Source organism: Onthophagus taurus, chromosome 3 (genome assembly GCF_036711975.1).
Source record: "Onthophagus taurus isolate NC chromosome 3, IU_Otau_3.0, whole genome shotgun sequence".
Classification (NCBI taxonomy): Eukaryota; Metazoa; Arthropoda; class Insecta; order Coleoptera; family Scarabaeidae; genus Onthophagus; species Onthophagus taurus.
Window position 1 is genome coordinate 28,389,297 of NC_091968.1, and position 17,085 is coordinate 28,406,381.

Consider the following 17,085-nt stretch of genomic DNA (forward strand, 5'->3'; position numbering starts at 1 on the left):
AAAAATTATTAAAAATTCGTTTTTTCTTAGAATACAGAACGGAATAATTTTAATGCACACAAATTCGAAAAGATATTTATCCCGTTGCGTTCAGTGTATTATATTTATGGTAGAATCTAAGAGGACTCGATTCGCACAACTCGTAGACCCGTTCGTGACGTCACGCATGTTGTTAGTTTGAAATCCAAGGTACAATTTACTACTGGATTTACTTACATGAATCTCCAAGGTCTGTTGAGTAAACATACTGTGTAAGGTTATCTAAATCCCTATGAACGTAGCAAAGCCCTTGCTGTGACGTCATTGGAAGAATTGACATTTCTATGTTTTTATTTATACAGTGAATTTCACTTAAGATGTAATATACAAAAATATATAAAGATAAAATAAAATTAAAAAAATATTAAAATATAAAGCGAAAATTGTAACCGTTAAGGTTACAATTTTATTATTGTTAGGTTATCCAACTTGACTCGGTTACCATGGTGATTAAGATCCAAATATCGCAGTTGCTTGTCAAAAATGACGTTGAATTTAAGTCACATTTATCTCAAAAAACGAAAAAGTTCGAACTTTCAACTTTTAATTTTGACATATTTGTCAACTTCATAAAAAATCCTTTAAAATGAGTCCAAACTCGACATATTTAACTTTAATATTAATGGAAATACAATTACTTCCGGTTTGAAACGTCAACGTCAATTTTGACATATTTGTCATCTTCATTAAAAAACTTTTAAAATGAGTCCAAAGATGACGCACTTATCTCAAAAAACAAAAAAGTTTGAATAAAAAAAAGTTAAACCCAGTTAAGTTAGCAACAGTGAAGATGGCAATTTAATTTTTAAATATTAATACCAACCTTAATTTTTAATTTTTTTTTATTATATTTTTGTGTTTTGTGGCAAATAGACATTTAATAAAAAGTAAAATAAATTTTAATAAAATTAATAAAATTGTTAATAAAATTTTTTTTTGACAAATATTAAGACATTTTATAAAAATTAAGAATATGTCAAAATGACATTGACATTTCAAATCGGAAGTTGCTTATATCTCGAGTAATATTAGAATTAAACGTATCATGTTTGGCCTCATTTTAAAGGATTTTTTCACAACGATTACAAATATGTCAAAATTGACGTTGACATTTGTAACCGAAAGTTGACCATAACTTCATTAATATTGAAGATAAATATGTCGTGTTTGTACTCATTTTAAAGGATTTTTAATAAAGATTACAAATATGTCAAAATTGAGGTTGACATTTTAAATCTGAAGTTAGTTATCATATAATAGACCAAGGGACAACTTCATGGTGTTCTTTTATGATGTATTCTTTATTAAAAAAAACCATTAAAATGAGTCCATACTACACTTTAACACTAGTTCCTAGAACTAGTGTTAAACATTGAAATTCGTTTTATTCTAGTAAAATGACGTAAGTTTTATTTGAAATGTTTCGAGAAAACGAGTAATTTTTTATTGAAAGGTTGAGTTTTGAAACCAAAAAACTAAATAAAGAAAGAAAATATATTGTGTTCCACTTTTTCAAGACAATGCGTTGTTGCTATCTGGAACAGTATAGAAAGGTCTTCATTTGGCACTTTTCTAATTTTTAAAATATTTTTGCAGAAATACGTAATAAGCACTTCTTTTAAAGCTAATTAACACCTACTTGAAGTTACAACCAAATGTTTTAACATATATATATCTCGCAGAAGACGCAAGAAGAACTTTTGTCGCTGGAATATTCTTGTCCTTTGAGATGTGCTCTATATAACATGATAACCACATCTTGCTTTAACTTGCTCCTTACCAAGATATTAGCGATCAAAGATGATCCGTGCCCGAGTGTGTTATTTGACTGTTTTCATATAAAATGCTTATATTCTCTTTCTTAAAAGATAAATCTCGTATATTTGGTGTAAACCCGCATAACAATAATAGAATACCAGACTTAAATTTTCAGGCATATCTAACAACCGGAAATATCTACTTTTTTTATAAGTACGTCACGGCCGAAGTTAATTGAACTAAAATTAGACCTAAAACTAGTACTAACTCTTAACTAACTAAACTGGTTCGAAGTGTTTCTGAAGAAGGTTGGCACATGGAATCCGAAACGTCAAACCTTTTCTTAGAAGACGCACGGCAAAACCCGAAAGTTTCTAGTGTTAGTTGATGAACGGTAGAGCTAGAACGTTTTAAGTTTGATTTGTCTGTTCTTCATGCATACATTGGGTTTTTTGTGTGTCTGCTTCACATTTCATATAGATTAAAAATTAGAACTTGGCAGGTGACTGGTTCATACGTACTTTTACTAAACTATCATCAGAGATTTCATTAAACAGTAGGTACAATATTAATTGCAATGAATTTGATAAATACTGTTTCAAAACTGCCGAAAAGTACGTCCATTTTATGGTTGGTACTATATGCCAACCAGCGTTCATAAAATTTTGATACATGGATCTGCAGTCATTAAAGAACCTCTACTACCTATTGGAGAGTTGTCGGAAAAAGCGCAAGAAGCTAATAATAAAAAAATCTGAAAATTTAGAGAGAGCCTCACAAGGAAATGTAGTAGACTGGATACGAATGAAGATCAATTTAAAAGACTGCTACTCAGCTAAGATCCATTTATAAGTAATTTTCAACAGCACATTTCCAGAAAACATAAAAAGATTAGTATGGAGACTTAAAAAAAGATTACTTATAATAGGCAATGTAGAAGACCAGGAAGAAGAAAAAGATCGCGAAGAAGAAGATGAATATGACGAAGAACAAGAATCAGAACGAGAGCTATATAAGGCAAGATGCAACGAAGATGAAGATGACGAAGAATGGTCTGAAACAGAACAAGAAGAAACACACATTGTTAAGCAACGTAGATAATTTATAGAGAATTAAATTCTCTTTCTGATAGGCTAAAAAAGCATGGTGCGTTCCATTTACAATTTTCTACTTTCTCGCCATTGAAAATGGAGAAACAATAATTCAATTTTTGACCACCTATATAAGATTCTTTGATACAACAAATGACAATCTATTTGACAGCATCTGAAGAATAATCGTACCAATTTAGACCTTTCTTGAATGAACGTTGGCTGAGATATGGGGTTTTAAACAGCATGGTGAAATTTACCAAAAAAAGTTTAGAACCAAAATAACTCGAAAACGAAAAACGCTAGGTACCAATAACTTTTATCAAAGTTAACCTATTTTTTTACGTACAATTAAATGGTGTAATAAAAACCATAGCATTCTATTTAAAGTAACGAAGTTATGGTCTAGTTCCGGTAGACCGGAAGTGGCAGCCATCTTGAAAATATTTTAGATTGAAAGTTCCGAATGAACAACCCATGCTACCAACATTTCAAAATTGTACGAATAGTGGAACCTGAAAAAGTTCTAACGAACCAGTTACGTGAGACACTCTGTAGTTAAAGATTTATTTATAGAAACCTTACATCGAAGTAAACTATATAACCAATTTAGTTTAAACAATTTTGTATTTAGCTATCCTTCACGATTTAATAGCATTGTATAAAATTTTGTATTTATCCAATTCTAAGGACCTAAATTATATGAAAAAAATAGAATGTGACCTCAAGTAAATTAGTACTTCCGGTTGCCATATTTGATCCAAAAGTTCACAAAGTCTTTAGCATATAGTCCTATAGCCACATACCAAGTTTCAAAAAATTATCTCAACCCAAACTGCCTTAAAAACGGTTTTTTTCGAATTTAGACCACTGTGCGTCGTCTTTACATTTTTTGTTTATTCACCTCCAGTATTCCTTCTTCACACAATAAATTAAGGAGGGGATGTTTGGAAGTTGATTCGCTAATAACGCATTTTAGTTGATGTGTGGGCATTGAAGGGTGATAAAGTAGTTTAGAAAAATAAAACTTATTACTTGAATTAAGTGATAAAGACTTATTAACTTATTGGCTATATTCCATACATTTAACACACCTGTATATACAGGGTGTCACACAAAAAAAAAGCCCCAACTTGTAACTCTGTTATTTACATTCCGATTTTCATGAGCGAGGCATCAAACGAAATGGTTTGATGAATACTATGATTCATGCTACAAATAATTTTTTTCCAACGCCATCTTCAATTTCAAACAATTATTCACTTTTGTTTTTCAAATTGCTGCGTATATTTTTCTTCACGTCATTGGATAGAGATTGTTTTTCTGAATCCATTGATGTACAATATATCCATTTTAAATGTAATTTTAGCAGAAAAAAGACACCTGTATATACAGGTTGTCACACAAGAATGCCGCAAGCTGTAACTCTGTCATTCACATTCCGATTTTCATGAGCGAAATATCAATTGAAAAGGTTTGATGAATACTATGATTCATGGTACAAATAAACTTTTTCCAACGCTCTCTTCAATTTTAAACGATTATCACTTTTAATTTTCAAATTGCTTGGTATGTTTTTCTTCACGCTATTGGATAGAGATTCCTTTTCTGAATCCATTAATGTACAACACATCAACATTAATTGTAATTGTAGCATAGAAAAACATTAAAATAGTTTCTTAACATTCTCTTAAAGTTATTTGTGTTATACTGTACTGTGCCATGGAATAAATAAAAAGACAACTTATAAGTATCATTTGCAACTGCTTCGGGCATTGATATAACATTTAATGACTGTTATCAGTTTTGCGTGTTATTTTTTCCATGGCACACTACAGTATTACAGAAGTGACCAAGACAATGTTCGGAAAACGTTTTAATTGTTTTTCTCTGCTAAAATTACAATTAATGTTATGTATTGTACATTAATGGGTTCAGAAAAAAAATATCTATCCAATAACGTGAAGAAAAATATACCGCGCAATTTGAAAATCAAAAGTTGATAATCGCTTGAAATTGAAGAGGGCATTGGAAAAAGTTTATTTGTAGCATGAATTGTAGCATTCATCAAACCATTTCATTTGATACCTCGTTCATGAAAATCGGATAGTAAATGACAGAGTTACAGCTTGCGGCGTTATTGTGTGACAACCCGTATATACAGGTGTCTTTTCTCTGCTAAAATTACATTCAAAATGGATGTATTGTACATCAATGGATTTAGAAAAAGAATCTCTATCCAATGGCGTGAAGAAAAATATATGGAGCAATTTGAAAAACAAAAGTTAATAATCGCCTGAAATTGAAGATGGCCTTGGAAAAAAATTATTTGTAGCATGAATCATAGCATTCATCAAACCATTTCATTTGATACTTCGCTCATGAAGATCAGAATATAAATGACAGATTTACAGCTTGGGGCGTTTTTTGTGTGACACCCTGTATATTAGAACAGTACGTATATTAGATTATACAGCAGAACTAGAAACATGTGGGTTTAGCCGTCTTTAGAGACGTAAGACTAAATCCGAATGTTTCTAGTTTTAGGTCTAGTGTTAGTTCTATTTCAGTAAAAATAGACGCAAAATTTGAATAGAATTTTTCTATTGGTAAGTCCGGTTTACAAAGGTCAACCAAGAACAGGTCTCTTATTCTTTTCCTTGTCGTTTACGTTTATTTTCTTTCTTTGTATGTAAGTTTTTGTGTGTGAAATTGGTTGTAAACTAGCGAAGGTTGTATTTATGAACAATGTATTAACTACATTTTTGCTTCAGTAGTTTACTGCCTACTAAGCTCACTACAAGAACTTCGAGCTTGGAACACATTTGTAAGTATGATGAGAGAATCGGTGGTCATATCCTTAGATTGTCCTAATTTTCTCCGAAATTAGTACGTGTTGTAAACTTAGGCAAAAAATTCGTACTTATTTTATGGCTAGAATAGTTTTGTAAAAACAAAACTGCTATCTGTGGTTTAATCAGAAATATAGCAACTTCAAAGTGTACGCTCTAGAGTACACGCCGTACAAATAAACTCTGGGAATACGAGAGTCGAATTGAACACCGACTGCGGAATTGAATCATTCACCTCGTATAACAACGAGGCCGGTTGCGCAAACGATGTACATACATACATTCGCATTTAATCTAGTCCCGACAGATTGATATCAACTTGTTCGAAAACGTAATAGAATAGCCATCACTGCGTGCTCTTTTAATAAGCAATTATTCTCATTTTGATTTCGTGGAAGTGCTTTTCAACAACGCACGTTTGCAAACGTCAGTTTGAAACGATTTAATATAATCCTTTTTTCTTTGTTCTTTAGTGTTGTTGTGTCGTTTATGTTTATATTATACATTTTGTCGTTGTCGCAAGAAATGTGAAAGTAGGTGGAGATGGTACACGTCTCGTAACGCAATCAAGGAACATGCAAAAACGGGGTTGCTTCGTTTGGAAACGTCTGTGTTATAATTTGGACGGTCGTTACCGTTAAGTTCGGGTGCGCGTCTCGAATGCCGAAACTCGGCGCCACGTTTTGGTACACATTTCGAGTACGTCTAATGGCCTTCTCCTCGGATAATGGCTTCTATTCCACGACTTGAAGAAACTGTTATTTGCATAATAAACATTTTCCTTTCGAAATCAAAATACCGCTTTTAATTTATAAAAAATTATAAAAAATGTTGTCTTAATTTAAAAATAATAATTTTATTCTTTAATTCAAAAGTATTCGTCCTTGAAAGGTTTGGGATAGAAGGAATCCTTTTCAAGAAATCCTCCGGAACGATGAAAGGGGGCTGTTTACCGTCGTGGTCCAGGTGGGGCTACTTTCGTCGGTTAAAGGGTGGTCTCGTAGGGGACTGAGATGAGGGGCTGGGTAGGGCTCGCCGTCCGGTTGAGAATAGACGGCGGTGGTAAGAGCTCCGTTGAAAACTTAATTGAATTTTCGTTTAACCGCTTTGCGGCCGCTTCCGAAGTTCGAGTCCCGAGGCAGCCGATAATTCAAGACTCGCGCGGCGGACAGGAAAAAGACGAAAAGAAAAGATATCGGGTCGCGACCGAACTGTTTAATTACCGCCGGTAATGAGTTCGTCTTTTTCTACCCTCCCATTAATTATTTCAACAGGTTATTAACTGGTCTGCAGGGTTTCAATTCAATTTGTCCCGCGAAAGAGAAAACCATAAGAAACTATCACTCGGAAAGGATGGATTTAATGGATCGTTTATATCGAAAAGTATAACTTTCTGTAAATGACAAGGAAAAAGATTTTAAAAGAAACGAAAATTTTACTCCTTACAATGTAAAGTTAAGATGGTTATTGTTGCAATAACGGTTTGTGATCCGTAGGATTGGCAGTAGAACGAACTGAATGGAGGCGTGAAAAAGGGGGCGGTCATTAACGGACGGAAGTAAGCATTGTTAGCCTTCACTGCTTTGTTGTTAATTTCAAACCACCCAGTCGTTCTCAGGTTGTATCGATTTTATGTTTTCGAGTCTCTCAACGTTTACTTCCGATCGAATTTATTTCTTATTTGTCTTTTTAATATCGAAATAATCACCATTTAGTTGGTCAAACTCATCTTCCTTTTTACATTGCGACATTTTTGATAATTTCACATTTTTATTAGTTGAGCGATTTGTGTTTTGTTCTTTTTTGTGAATAAGTAAGTAGTCTGTTAATTAATTATCGTACCCGACGTCATCATTGCAAGTATGCAACCAATATCACAGTATTGGTATTGCAATACGTAATTGCTTATTGCAATATTGCAAGTATGCAACCAATATCACAGTATTGGTATTGCAATACGTAATTGCTTATTGCAATCATATATATACTATCTCCTATATCGCTGACTAAGGCAGCAAAAGAGTGTAAACACTAGAGTGCAGATATATATATATCTGTCTCTGTCGTGCCCCCGTCTACTCATGAGACATGGGTGAACACGTGGTGAGTACGCTTTTATCTTATTGGACGGTGAATTAAAAATTAATAGCAGCTGATGACCTTGATGTTTATAAATCACCAAATTGAGTTTGACATAAACATAACCTAAAATCTAAATATTTAGTTATGTATATTATAGGAATTTATAGGTTTCATGTGTATAATAAATAATAACATAATTATTAACATATTTTAGGACTAAGCAATTTAAAATGTAATTATTATTTGTTAAGAAAGTGAAGAAAATTTGTTAAAAGATTTGGGGCCTAAAAATTGGTTGAGCAGGTAGAAGGAACGATCTCAGTGTAATAAAAAAGAATTCAAAGCCCTCCTTTTCTTGAAACATTTTTCTTAAAAATTTAATTAATAATTACATCGATATGATGAAAATTTTATGTAGAATATTATGTACATTAAATAGTAAGTACCCTAAGTACATATTTTATATCTTTAATTAATGTAACAACTTCATTAAAGGGCGTGAACTCACAAATTATGTTAAAAATTAATAACTATATTTTGGTACACATTTTTAATAATTACTATGTATATATGTATTAATTTAATTTTAAAGAATATAATGTTTAATGAACAACCTACATAAAGTTGATATTTAAAGCAATATTCAACGTCAATTTCACACAAAAGTACATATATTCTAATTTATTTGATAATTTATAATTAAAGTCAATTATCTACAATAATTGCATTTCAAAGCTGCATAAAATACGCGCGAAGCACTTCAAACTCTTTAAAATTTACGATTCGCGCAAGCGCCTTCGCGACATGGGGGCACGACAAAGACAAAACATATATCATTCCGTCTGCTTTTGATGGAAACGCTCGCCACTCATTGCTTAGATAGGGAGTCAGCGATATAGGAGATAGTATATATATGATTGCAATATTGCAAGTATGCAACCAATATCACAGTATTGGTATTGCAATACGTAATTGCTTATTGCAATTACGTAATTGCTTATTGCAATACCAATACTGTGATATTGGTTGCATACTTGCAATGATGACATCGGGCACGATAATTAATTAACACACTGGATAGCTCTAATAACACTGTAATACTAATTTTCTGTTATCTTATTATGACTTTTGTCCGCCACTGTACAGGGTGTCCAAATTTCGATGGGTTTGCTACCTAACTGCAGAATTTCCTGGTAGGTGGATAAGCACACATGGTCCAACGCGATGGCCAGCAAGATCACCTGATTTATCTATTTTGGACTTCTTTTTATGGGGATATATCAAGAATCGGGTATATAGTACCCAGAATCGAACAAAATTGGAATTGAAAAATGATGTAACTGATGTTTTTTCACATTTACAGCAACATCCCATAACTATTCTAAATGCAATTAAAAAATCTATTAGAACCCGTTTTTACTTTTTTACTAAGTTTCCGGATAGCCGAGATAAGGGGGTTTCTGAAAATCGTAAATTTCGAAATACTCCCTGTATATCAAAAACGAAAAGGTCTATGAAAATTTGGTTTGCGGCATTATAAGTTTCACAAAAACGTAGCTCAGGTTCGCGAAAACCGCAACTTTCTATCTTTCATAATAACTGAGATATCCTGCAAACCCATCGAAATTTGGACACCCTGTACAGGGTGAGCGAAATTGGGCACTTTTAAAGGGAAATTCCTATTTTTATAAGAGATAAAGGAAAAATGATATCAGTGTCTGATGCTCGATTTTTATAAAAAACTTAATGGCGAAAACCGTATATCGATATCTTTTACGATTTCAGAGATACAGGGTGTTTTTCAAAAAAGTGCATTTTCGAAAAGTCGTCATTCCTTTTTTCTTATTGATAAATCTTCCTTTCTGTGAAAACATTTCCAAAGTAACTTTTTATGTAGAATTCGATGGAATAAGTTACCTTTCCTTCAAAGCAATATTTTAGCAGTTATTGACATAAAAATGATTTTTTTAAATGGAACACCCTGTATATTTTTGCAAATTGGACGAGATATCTCGTTCAAGTCTTCTTTGAAATATACAACTTTGAAACTTTTAACTTTCTCGGTCTAGTGTTAGATCTAGTATTGCACTATCTCTAGAACTAACACAAGACCTAAAACTAGAATCATTCCTTCGAGTAGTTGAAAAGCGTAGTCAAGGTCGCTTGCTACCGAGGCGCTACTTTAGCTATCTAGATGTTCAAGGGTCTTAATTGTAAATGCCACAGCCGTAAGCAACCTCGACTTGATTCTCTGAATCGTTTAAGAAGTAATAAAAATAATAAAAAAAAACTTACCATGAAAACACCTCAAAAGTACAACGTGAAGAATAATCCATAATCGTAGTTCCTTCATATTGAAAATTATTTTCATTCGAAATACTCCAAGTTTAATCCATCGTTGTTAATATAAAATTGTGTGATTTATCGTATTTTATTTGGCATATAATATTCCTGAAATTAAACAAAAACGCTATTTAGATTAGGAAAATTTATTTAACGCATATAAAATTACAAACGCCCCTTTGATATTGTGATTTTGTTGCGTGATTATCACTCGTATACTAATAGTTTATCACTCGATGCTCAAATGGTACATAATATGAATAATGCAAAAGCGAATCAGCACGTGCCGTATCAATTTCAACATTTCTGTTAAATATACAAGAGCAATTAATTAAAATAATTGCGGAATTAAACGCGTTATGATATCGGGAAATATTCGACTGCGTTTTAGGTTGTAATCGATATCATTTAAATCAAACAGCTATTATATAACATAAAACCAAGTAATGTTTAAAAATTTTTTTTGTTGAAACAAAAAAATTTTGTGCAATTAATTTTGTTGCCGTTTAACAAATTTAAAAACTTGGGGAATGCCTATTTACACCGGACGACATTTTTCCGGGGTTTTCGCCCTCTTTGGGTACATATTTGCAGAGACGCAACCCATTTATTTTATTTATTTTCACTCCGGTCCGTTGGGGGTGCTGAATAAATAGCGGGTACGTCTCTGGAAAGGTAACGCGCGATAAGTACGGGCGAAAACAAACATTGAAGAAGAATGACATATCGGTTGCTTCATCCCCCCACGATTCTAACGTTTTCCCCTATATAACTTGTTACAACACGTTTTCCCATCTTTTTCTATCCCATCAAAAACACTAAATATTTTTTTTTATCTTTAATGATATTCGAAAGTAAATGGAAGTTTACTTCTTAGTCATATAAGTCTGAAAAGTTTGTTCTTGAACGAGTAAAAGTATCGAGTTTCCATCTACAGCCTTCACTTGAAGTCAGATTTGGATTTTTTTTTAAATAAACTTTTGCCGCTCGACCCTCACAAAATTATAAACTATGCCAAATTTGTGCTAGTAGCAACTTAAAGCCACGCTATGATTTAATTAATACCGACCGGAAGTTTCTCCGATGCGAAAAGTTCACCGCTCGCCCCTGGAAATCCATGCAGATGAAGCGAGTTTTAAAAGTTTTAACCGAAGGGGCTCGGCACAAAGAAATATCTTTGTGAGAACGGTGTTTTCGATACATTAAGGAAATCGATTGCAGTAACTTTTCTAACTTGGTTATTAAAAATTAATTCTTAACTTAAGGGGGGGATAGACGAAGTTGGAATTTTTCCATAAACTTTATTCATTATAGGCTATTCTTCTTTATGTGGATAATTACTTTGGGAAATACTTGGGGATACTTTCTAGTTCTAGATCTAGTGTTACTTCTAGTTTTTGTTCAATAAAAATATATAACAGTAATATCTTATACTAACTAGCGCTACCTACCATTGCCACTAGAACTAACACTAGACCGAGAACTAGAAGTATTCGGGTTTAGCCGCACGTCTCTCAAGACGGCTAAACCCGAATGATTTTAGTTCTAGGTCTTATGTTAGTTGTAGTGATAGTGCTAGTATAAAACTAGAACTAACACTAGACCGAGAACTAGAAGTATTCGGGTTTAGCCGCACGTCTCTCAAGACGGCTAAACCCGAATGATTCTAGTTGTAGGTCGTGTGTTAGTTCTAGTGATAGTGCTAGTGTTAGTTCTAGTTTTAGTGCAATAAAAGTATGCAACATAGTAATACCTTATGCTAACTAGTGCTACCTACCATTGCCACTAGAACTAACACTAGACCGAGAACTAGAAACATTCGGGTTTAGCCGCACGTCTCTCAAGACGGCTAAACCCGAATGATTCTAGTTCTAGGTCTTATGTTAGTTGTAGTGATAGTGCTAGTGTAAAACTAGAACTAACACTAGACCGAGAACTAGAAACATTCAGGTTTAGCCGCACGTCTCTCAAAACGGCTAAACCCGAATGATTCTAGTTCTAGGTCTTGTGTTAGTTGTAGTGTTAGTTCTAGTTTTTGTTCAATAAAAATATACAACAGTAATATCTTATGCTAACTAGCGCTACCTACCATTGCCACTAGAACTAACACTAGACCGAGAACTAGAAGCATTCGGGTTTAGCCGCACGTCTCTCAAGACGGCTAAACCCGAATGATTCTAGTTCTAGGTCTTATGTTAGTTGTAGTGATAGTGCTAGTGTAAAACTAGAACTAACACTAGACCGAGAACTAGAAACATTCAGGTTTAGCCGCACGTCTCTCAAAACGGCTAAACCCGAATGATTCTAGTTCTAGGTCTTGTGTTAGTTGTAGTGTTAGTTCTAGTTTTTGTTCAATAAAAATATACAACAGTAATATCTTATACTAACTAGCGCTACCTACCATTGCCATTAGAACTAACACTAGACCGAGAACTAGAAGCATTCGGGTTTAGCCGCACGTCTCTCAAGACGGCTAAACCCGAATGATTCTAGTTGTAGGTCGTGTGTTAGTTCTAATGGCAATGGTAGGTAGCGCTAGTTAGTATAAGATATTACTGTTGTATATTTTTATTGAACAAAAACTAGAACTAACACTACAACTAACACAAGACCTAGAACTAGAATCATTCGGGTTTAGCCGTTTTGAGAGACGTGCGGCTAAACCTGAATGTTTCTAGTTCTCGGTCTAGTATTAGTTCTACTATTTTTTTATAGTTTTGAAAATATTTTGACATATCAAAAAACCCTCCAACACTACAACTGACCAAAATGACCAATTTCATTTCCACCAACAATTTTGTTATTGTCAAATTATCGAACGATTCGATTACGTTTGATTTGATGTAGTTAATTTCGTAAAATAAATACGTTTTATTAGTTAAGGTCCCCAAGCATTAATTAAGCCCCAACTAATGTTTGGACAAGTCAACATATACAAACAAGTTTATTGGGAGAGATAAACTTGACATTTGAGAAGGTAATAGAAACACCTTGTTACTCTGAAAAGCCTTGTTCAATTACATAAACCACTTAAGACGGTAAATTCTATTGGAATCGATAAAAATAATAAGATTTCCTACATCTTTTCAACTTTTTATTTTAATCCATTTTCACTGCAGGAAGGTGGAAGCCAATCACGAAAAGCAATAGCCGTTTAAGAATATGTGGTGATTTCAACAACTAATAAACTCTTTATTCACCAAACTCGATGGAAGTCAAGTATTTTTATACGATAACGTTAATGGTAAAGCATCGAAGTTAATTAAGATCGGTGGAATCACTGATTATTTCCAAGCACTCGTTATGTGCTTCGATAAAGAAAAAGCGTTTAACTGGAACTAATGATGATGACACCACATAGAAATGCTACCCTGAAGGAAATAATGATGTATGTATGTATAGCATCACGTGGGCGTGAATTCCTTGAATTCATTCAGGGGTCAGAAAACCATCCCAAGGTTTTAATCAACGTTAATATAGTACAAAATTCTTTATGTCCGAAATTTGGGAAATTTCAAAAAGTTCCGTTGGTGATGTGGATTTAACAGAGGGAGAGTTGATATAGCTAGCGATGCAATAGGTGGCTCAAGGTGTTGTTGCAGCTAAGAAACAATATGGCGAGTCACATTAATTAACCATCTAAGAGTTGCTCTCATCTAACTTGCTCAGTTAGAACAAGTCTGTTTCATCGACATTATGCTTGCTTAAAATGTTGCTTTCGGAGTCTCAAATCGTATGAAAACTTCATTAAATTATATAGATCCTGTTAGTTGGAACTATCAGAATGTGGATTGTTGCACGGCTTTCTGATTGAAATTTCTGATTAGGTAGTTTGAGTAAAATTTTGGTAACTCTGAAGGTGACATAATTAACAACAGTAATGGTTTAATAGACACTGGGCAATTAAGTAAAAGTTCATCTGAGATTGTTTAATCTTTTTTTCTATGTCCTCACAAACAGTTCCCTAACCTCTATCTCTGCTAGTCTTATCTCTCCTTATCCTATCTCTGCTTATCTCGTCTTTATCTTAATATACTCGTCATATTTAGAAATTCATTTTATTTCATATCCGTCGTGGCTAAACCCGATTATTTCTAGTTCTAGGTCTAGTGTAAAACTAGAACTAACACTAGACCTAGGAACTAGAATCATTCGGGTTTAGCCGTCTTGACTGACGTGGGGCTAAATCCGAATGTTTCTAGTTTTCGGTCTACTGTTAGTTCTAGTTTTGCACTAGAACTAACACTAGAACTAATATTAGACCTAGAACTAGAAACATTCAGGTTTAGCCGTCTTAAGAGACGTGCGGCTAAACCCGAATGTTTCTAGTTCTAGGTTTAGTGTTAGTTCTACTTGCCTTTCAATAAAAATATACCACAATCTAACGCTAAATACATTTAAAGGAGTTATTTATGAACAGCCTTACTTTAGAGTTCGCTCCGCACTTACTACGATTTAAAAATAATAAAATCGACTTACTTTCTTTCTGTTTGAATAAATCAGCCTGATTTTTCTTCAATCTCCAAAAATTATTAGGTTATGTTTTCCAATGAAAACTTTAGTGATTAATTTAGGGAAGAATTTCCTTTTGTGAAACATTAAATCACTTTCAATAAACAATTCATGTCCTAAACAACGTATTTTAATAGTCTTTTTCATTGTATTATATTTTTTTCTTGTAAAATTTAACATTTTTTATAAATGGTTTTGAAACGTCAAAATATTATTTAATACGGGTGATCACCACTAGATGGAATAGGCAGCTGTTTAGAAATTAGAAATATTTAACAAAATATTTACTTTTTATAAATAAACAATTGTGTTGTAATTAACATAAAATCAACAATGATTTATATTTACAACCAAAAAATAAAAAGAATTTAATTAATTGTTTATTTAATTAATAATACATTTTTCATTTAAATATTAGATAAAATGTCATTTAGTTCATTTGAGCGCTTATTGGGCTTTATTGAGCATTGTTGACATTTCAAAGTATAACCTCTTATTGTTTGATGGTATTTTTAAATATTTATTTTAATGAAATAGCTTGTATTTAACTAATTTGATTAAGTAAATAAGCTCAACAAATCAATATGTAAGTAATAAACAACGTTATCTCCTTTTACTTGTACTTGAACTTTTAAAATTAACTTGTTTATTTTTTTAGGTTATGTTGTTGGATTCCTCCGAAGTTTTAATCTAATTAATCCAAGTACTGGTGAATTCGCGGTCTTGAATCAATTCTGGATCAAATTATATCTAACTAAATTAGTTAGAAACTAGTAACTAAATTAAGTTGCCTTAATTAAAGAAAAAAGGTAAAGTGATTCATTTTTGATTAACTTGTTATAATTAGAAAATCAAAATTTTAATTGAATCTGAGTCTAATTTAGAAAAATATTGGGCAAAACGCAAATATAAAAGGAAAATCAAAAGTTTTTGTACATAAGTATTTATGATTAGTTAATTAGAACTAAAAGCATCTATTTTAAGATAAATTAATCAAAACAAAATATATGAAATATTATATTGGGTAGAGAATTATAAATGAATTAGTCAACAGCTTCAATATTCCCTCTTATATAAACTGTACTCTAAACATTGGAAACGGTCATTTCAAAGGGACTCATGGACCCGTGTTCTCGGTATTTGCAGTAGTTCCACTGGCGGTGTGCAATTTGTATGCACCGACAGAACGTGGAGTTAAATTTATGCAACGAAAATAGTGAGAGAGACGACCGCCTACAAGTGAATTCAGTAATGCGCGTGTTTATTTGACAAATAGGACCAGACGCGGCGGAATTAATTAATAAAAGAGGCTCTCTCGCTAGGAATTTAACATTAACACATATTAACCTTTCTATCTTGAGAGTAATTTTGAGAAACGTTTCAACAACTCGAGTATAAATCAACAAAACTACAATTCGTAAACGTCCAGGAAACTATTAATCTTAAACTCAAGAATGTTCCTCATTATACTAATTATGTTTGTTAACTCAAATTGTTGCAACGTTGATTTAAATTCGCGATCAAACAGGTTGTTGATTGAACTCACCAATTTAATTATTTTTTAATGCTCCTATGAAGAAAACAAACACAACTTTTTTTTGGGTTAGTTCTTTCTATTTCGTTTTAAAGTTTTTAACTTTTCGATCAAGTATTTTTTTTTGATAACATAAAAAACACTTGGTGTACGTGAAAAAGATCGCGATTTTACGATTTTCGCCGTCAACCTTCCTCATCGAAGCGCCACGAACTACTGAAATGGTACTGAAACAAACGTCCCAAGTAGCAAAGCCCGTTTCGGTCAGAGACGCGCATGTTCGCGCAAGTTTTCAGTTTTCCCCTTTCACATCGTCATCCATTATGGTACATTATTAATCTCTAATCCATGGTTTGATTAAGATATTGTTAATTTTTTGGTTTTGTATAAAAAAAATCTGTTGATGAAGATAGATTTGTCGTTGTTGGATAAGAATGACGGAATGTTAGCGTGGTTGTTTAGTCGTAGGCCATAAATCATTCTAAAGTGTTATTTACTCAAAAATGCTCCACGCGTTGTTCGCGTTGCGAGTGTTTATGTTTGGGCGCGAGAAGGGCGAAAGATTCGATGTTTTCCCGGCGCCTCCACCACGAAAATTTATGTTCCCTGTACACTTCTTACGGCCTCAACCTAGTAACGACGTACATAATTCTCAGTCTCAGAGTACACTGCAGTAATACCGGAAATATTTTATTGAATATTTTACAAGTTTTACTCTTTTCTATCCCCAAGACACGGGAACAATGAAAATGGGGGTTTCGCGTTAAACCGAAATTTTATGCGAATTAAAGGATATTTTAGGATGGATAAAGGGAAAATATGCCGGCGAGTGAATGACTAACTCGGAGGGCTAAGCTGATTATAACGGAAAACT

General features: G+C 33.0%; 1 protein-coding gene across 2 annotated transcripts in view; it reads right to left on the reverse strand.

The window, feature by feature from the left end:
• Positions 1 to 16,430, reverse strand: part of LOC111419997 (junctional adhesion molecule 2A-like) — a 62,150-nt gene extending 45,720 nt beyond the window's left edge. The window contains exons 1-2 of one of the 2 annotated variants that reach the window (XM_023052901.2): positions 16,224 to 16,430; positions 10,118 to 10,273 (exon numbers count right to left, since the gene is read on the reverse strand). In XM_023052901.2, the coding sequence (XP_022908669.1) occupies positions 10,118 to 10,193 (76 nt within the window). In that variant the 5' untranslated portion in view covers positions 10,194 to 10,273; positions 16,224 to 16,430. Of the gene's footprint in view, positions 1 to 10,117; positions 10,274 to 14,644; positions 14,802 to 16,223 lie in introns of those variants that run through there. The other variant, XM_071194725.1, reaches the window with a different exon arrangement.
• Positions 16,431 to 17,085: the final 655 nt, after the last annotated feature.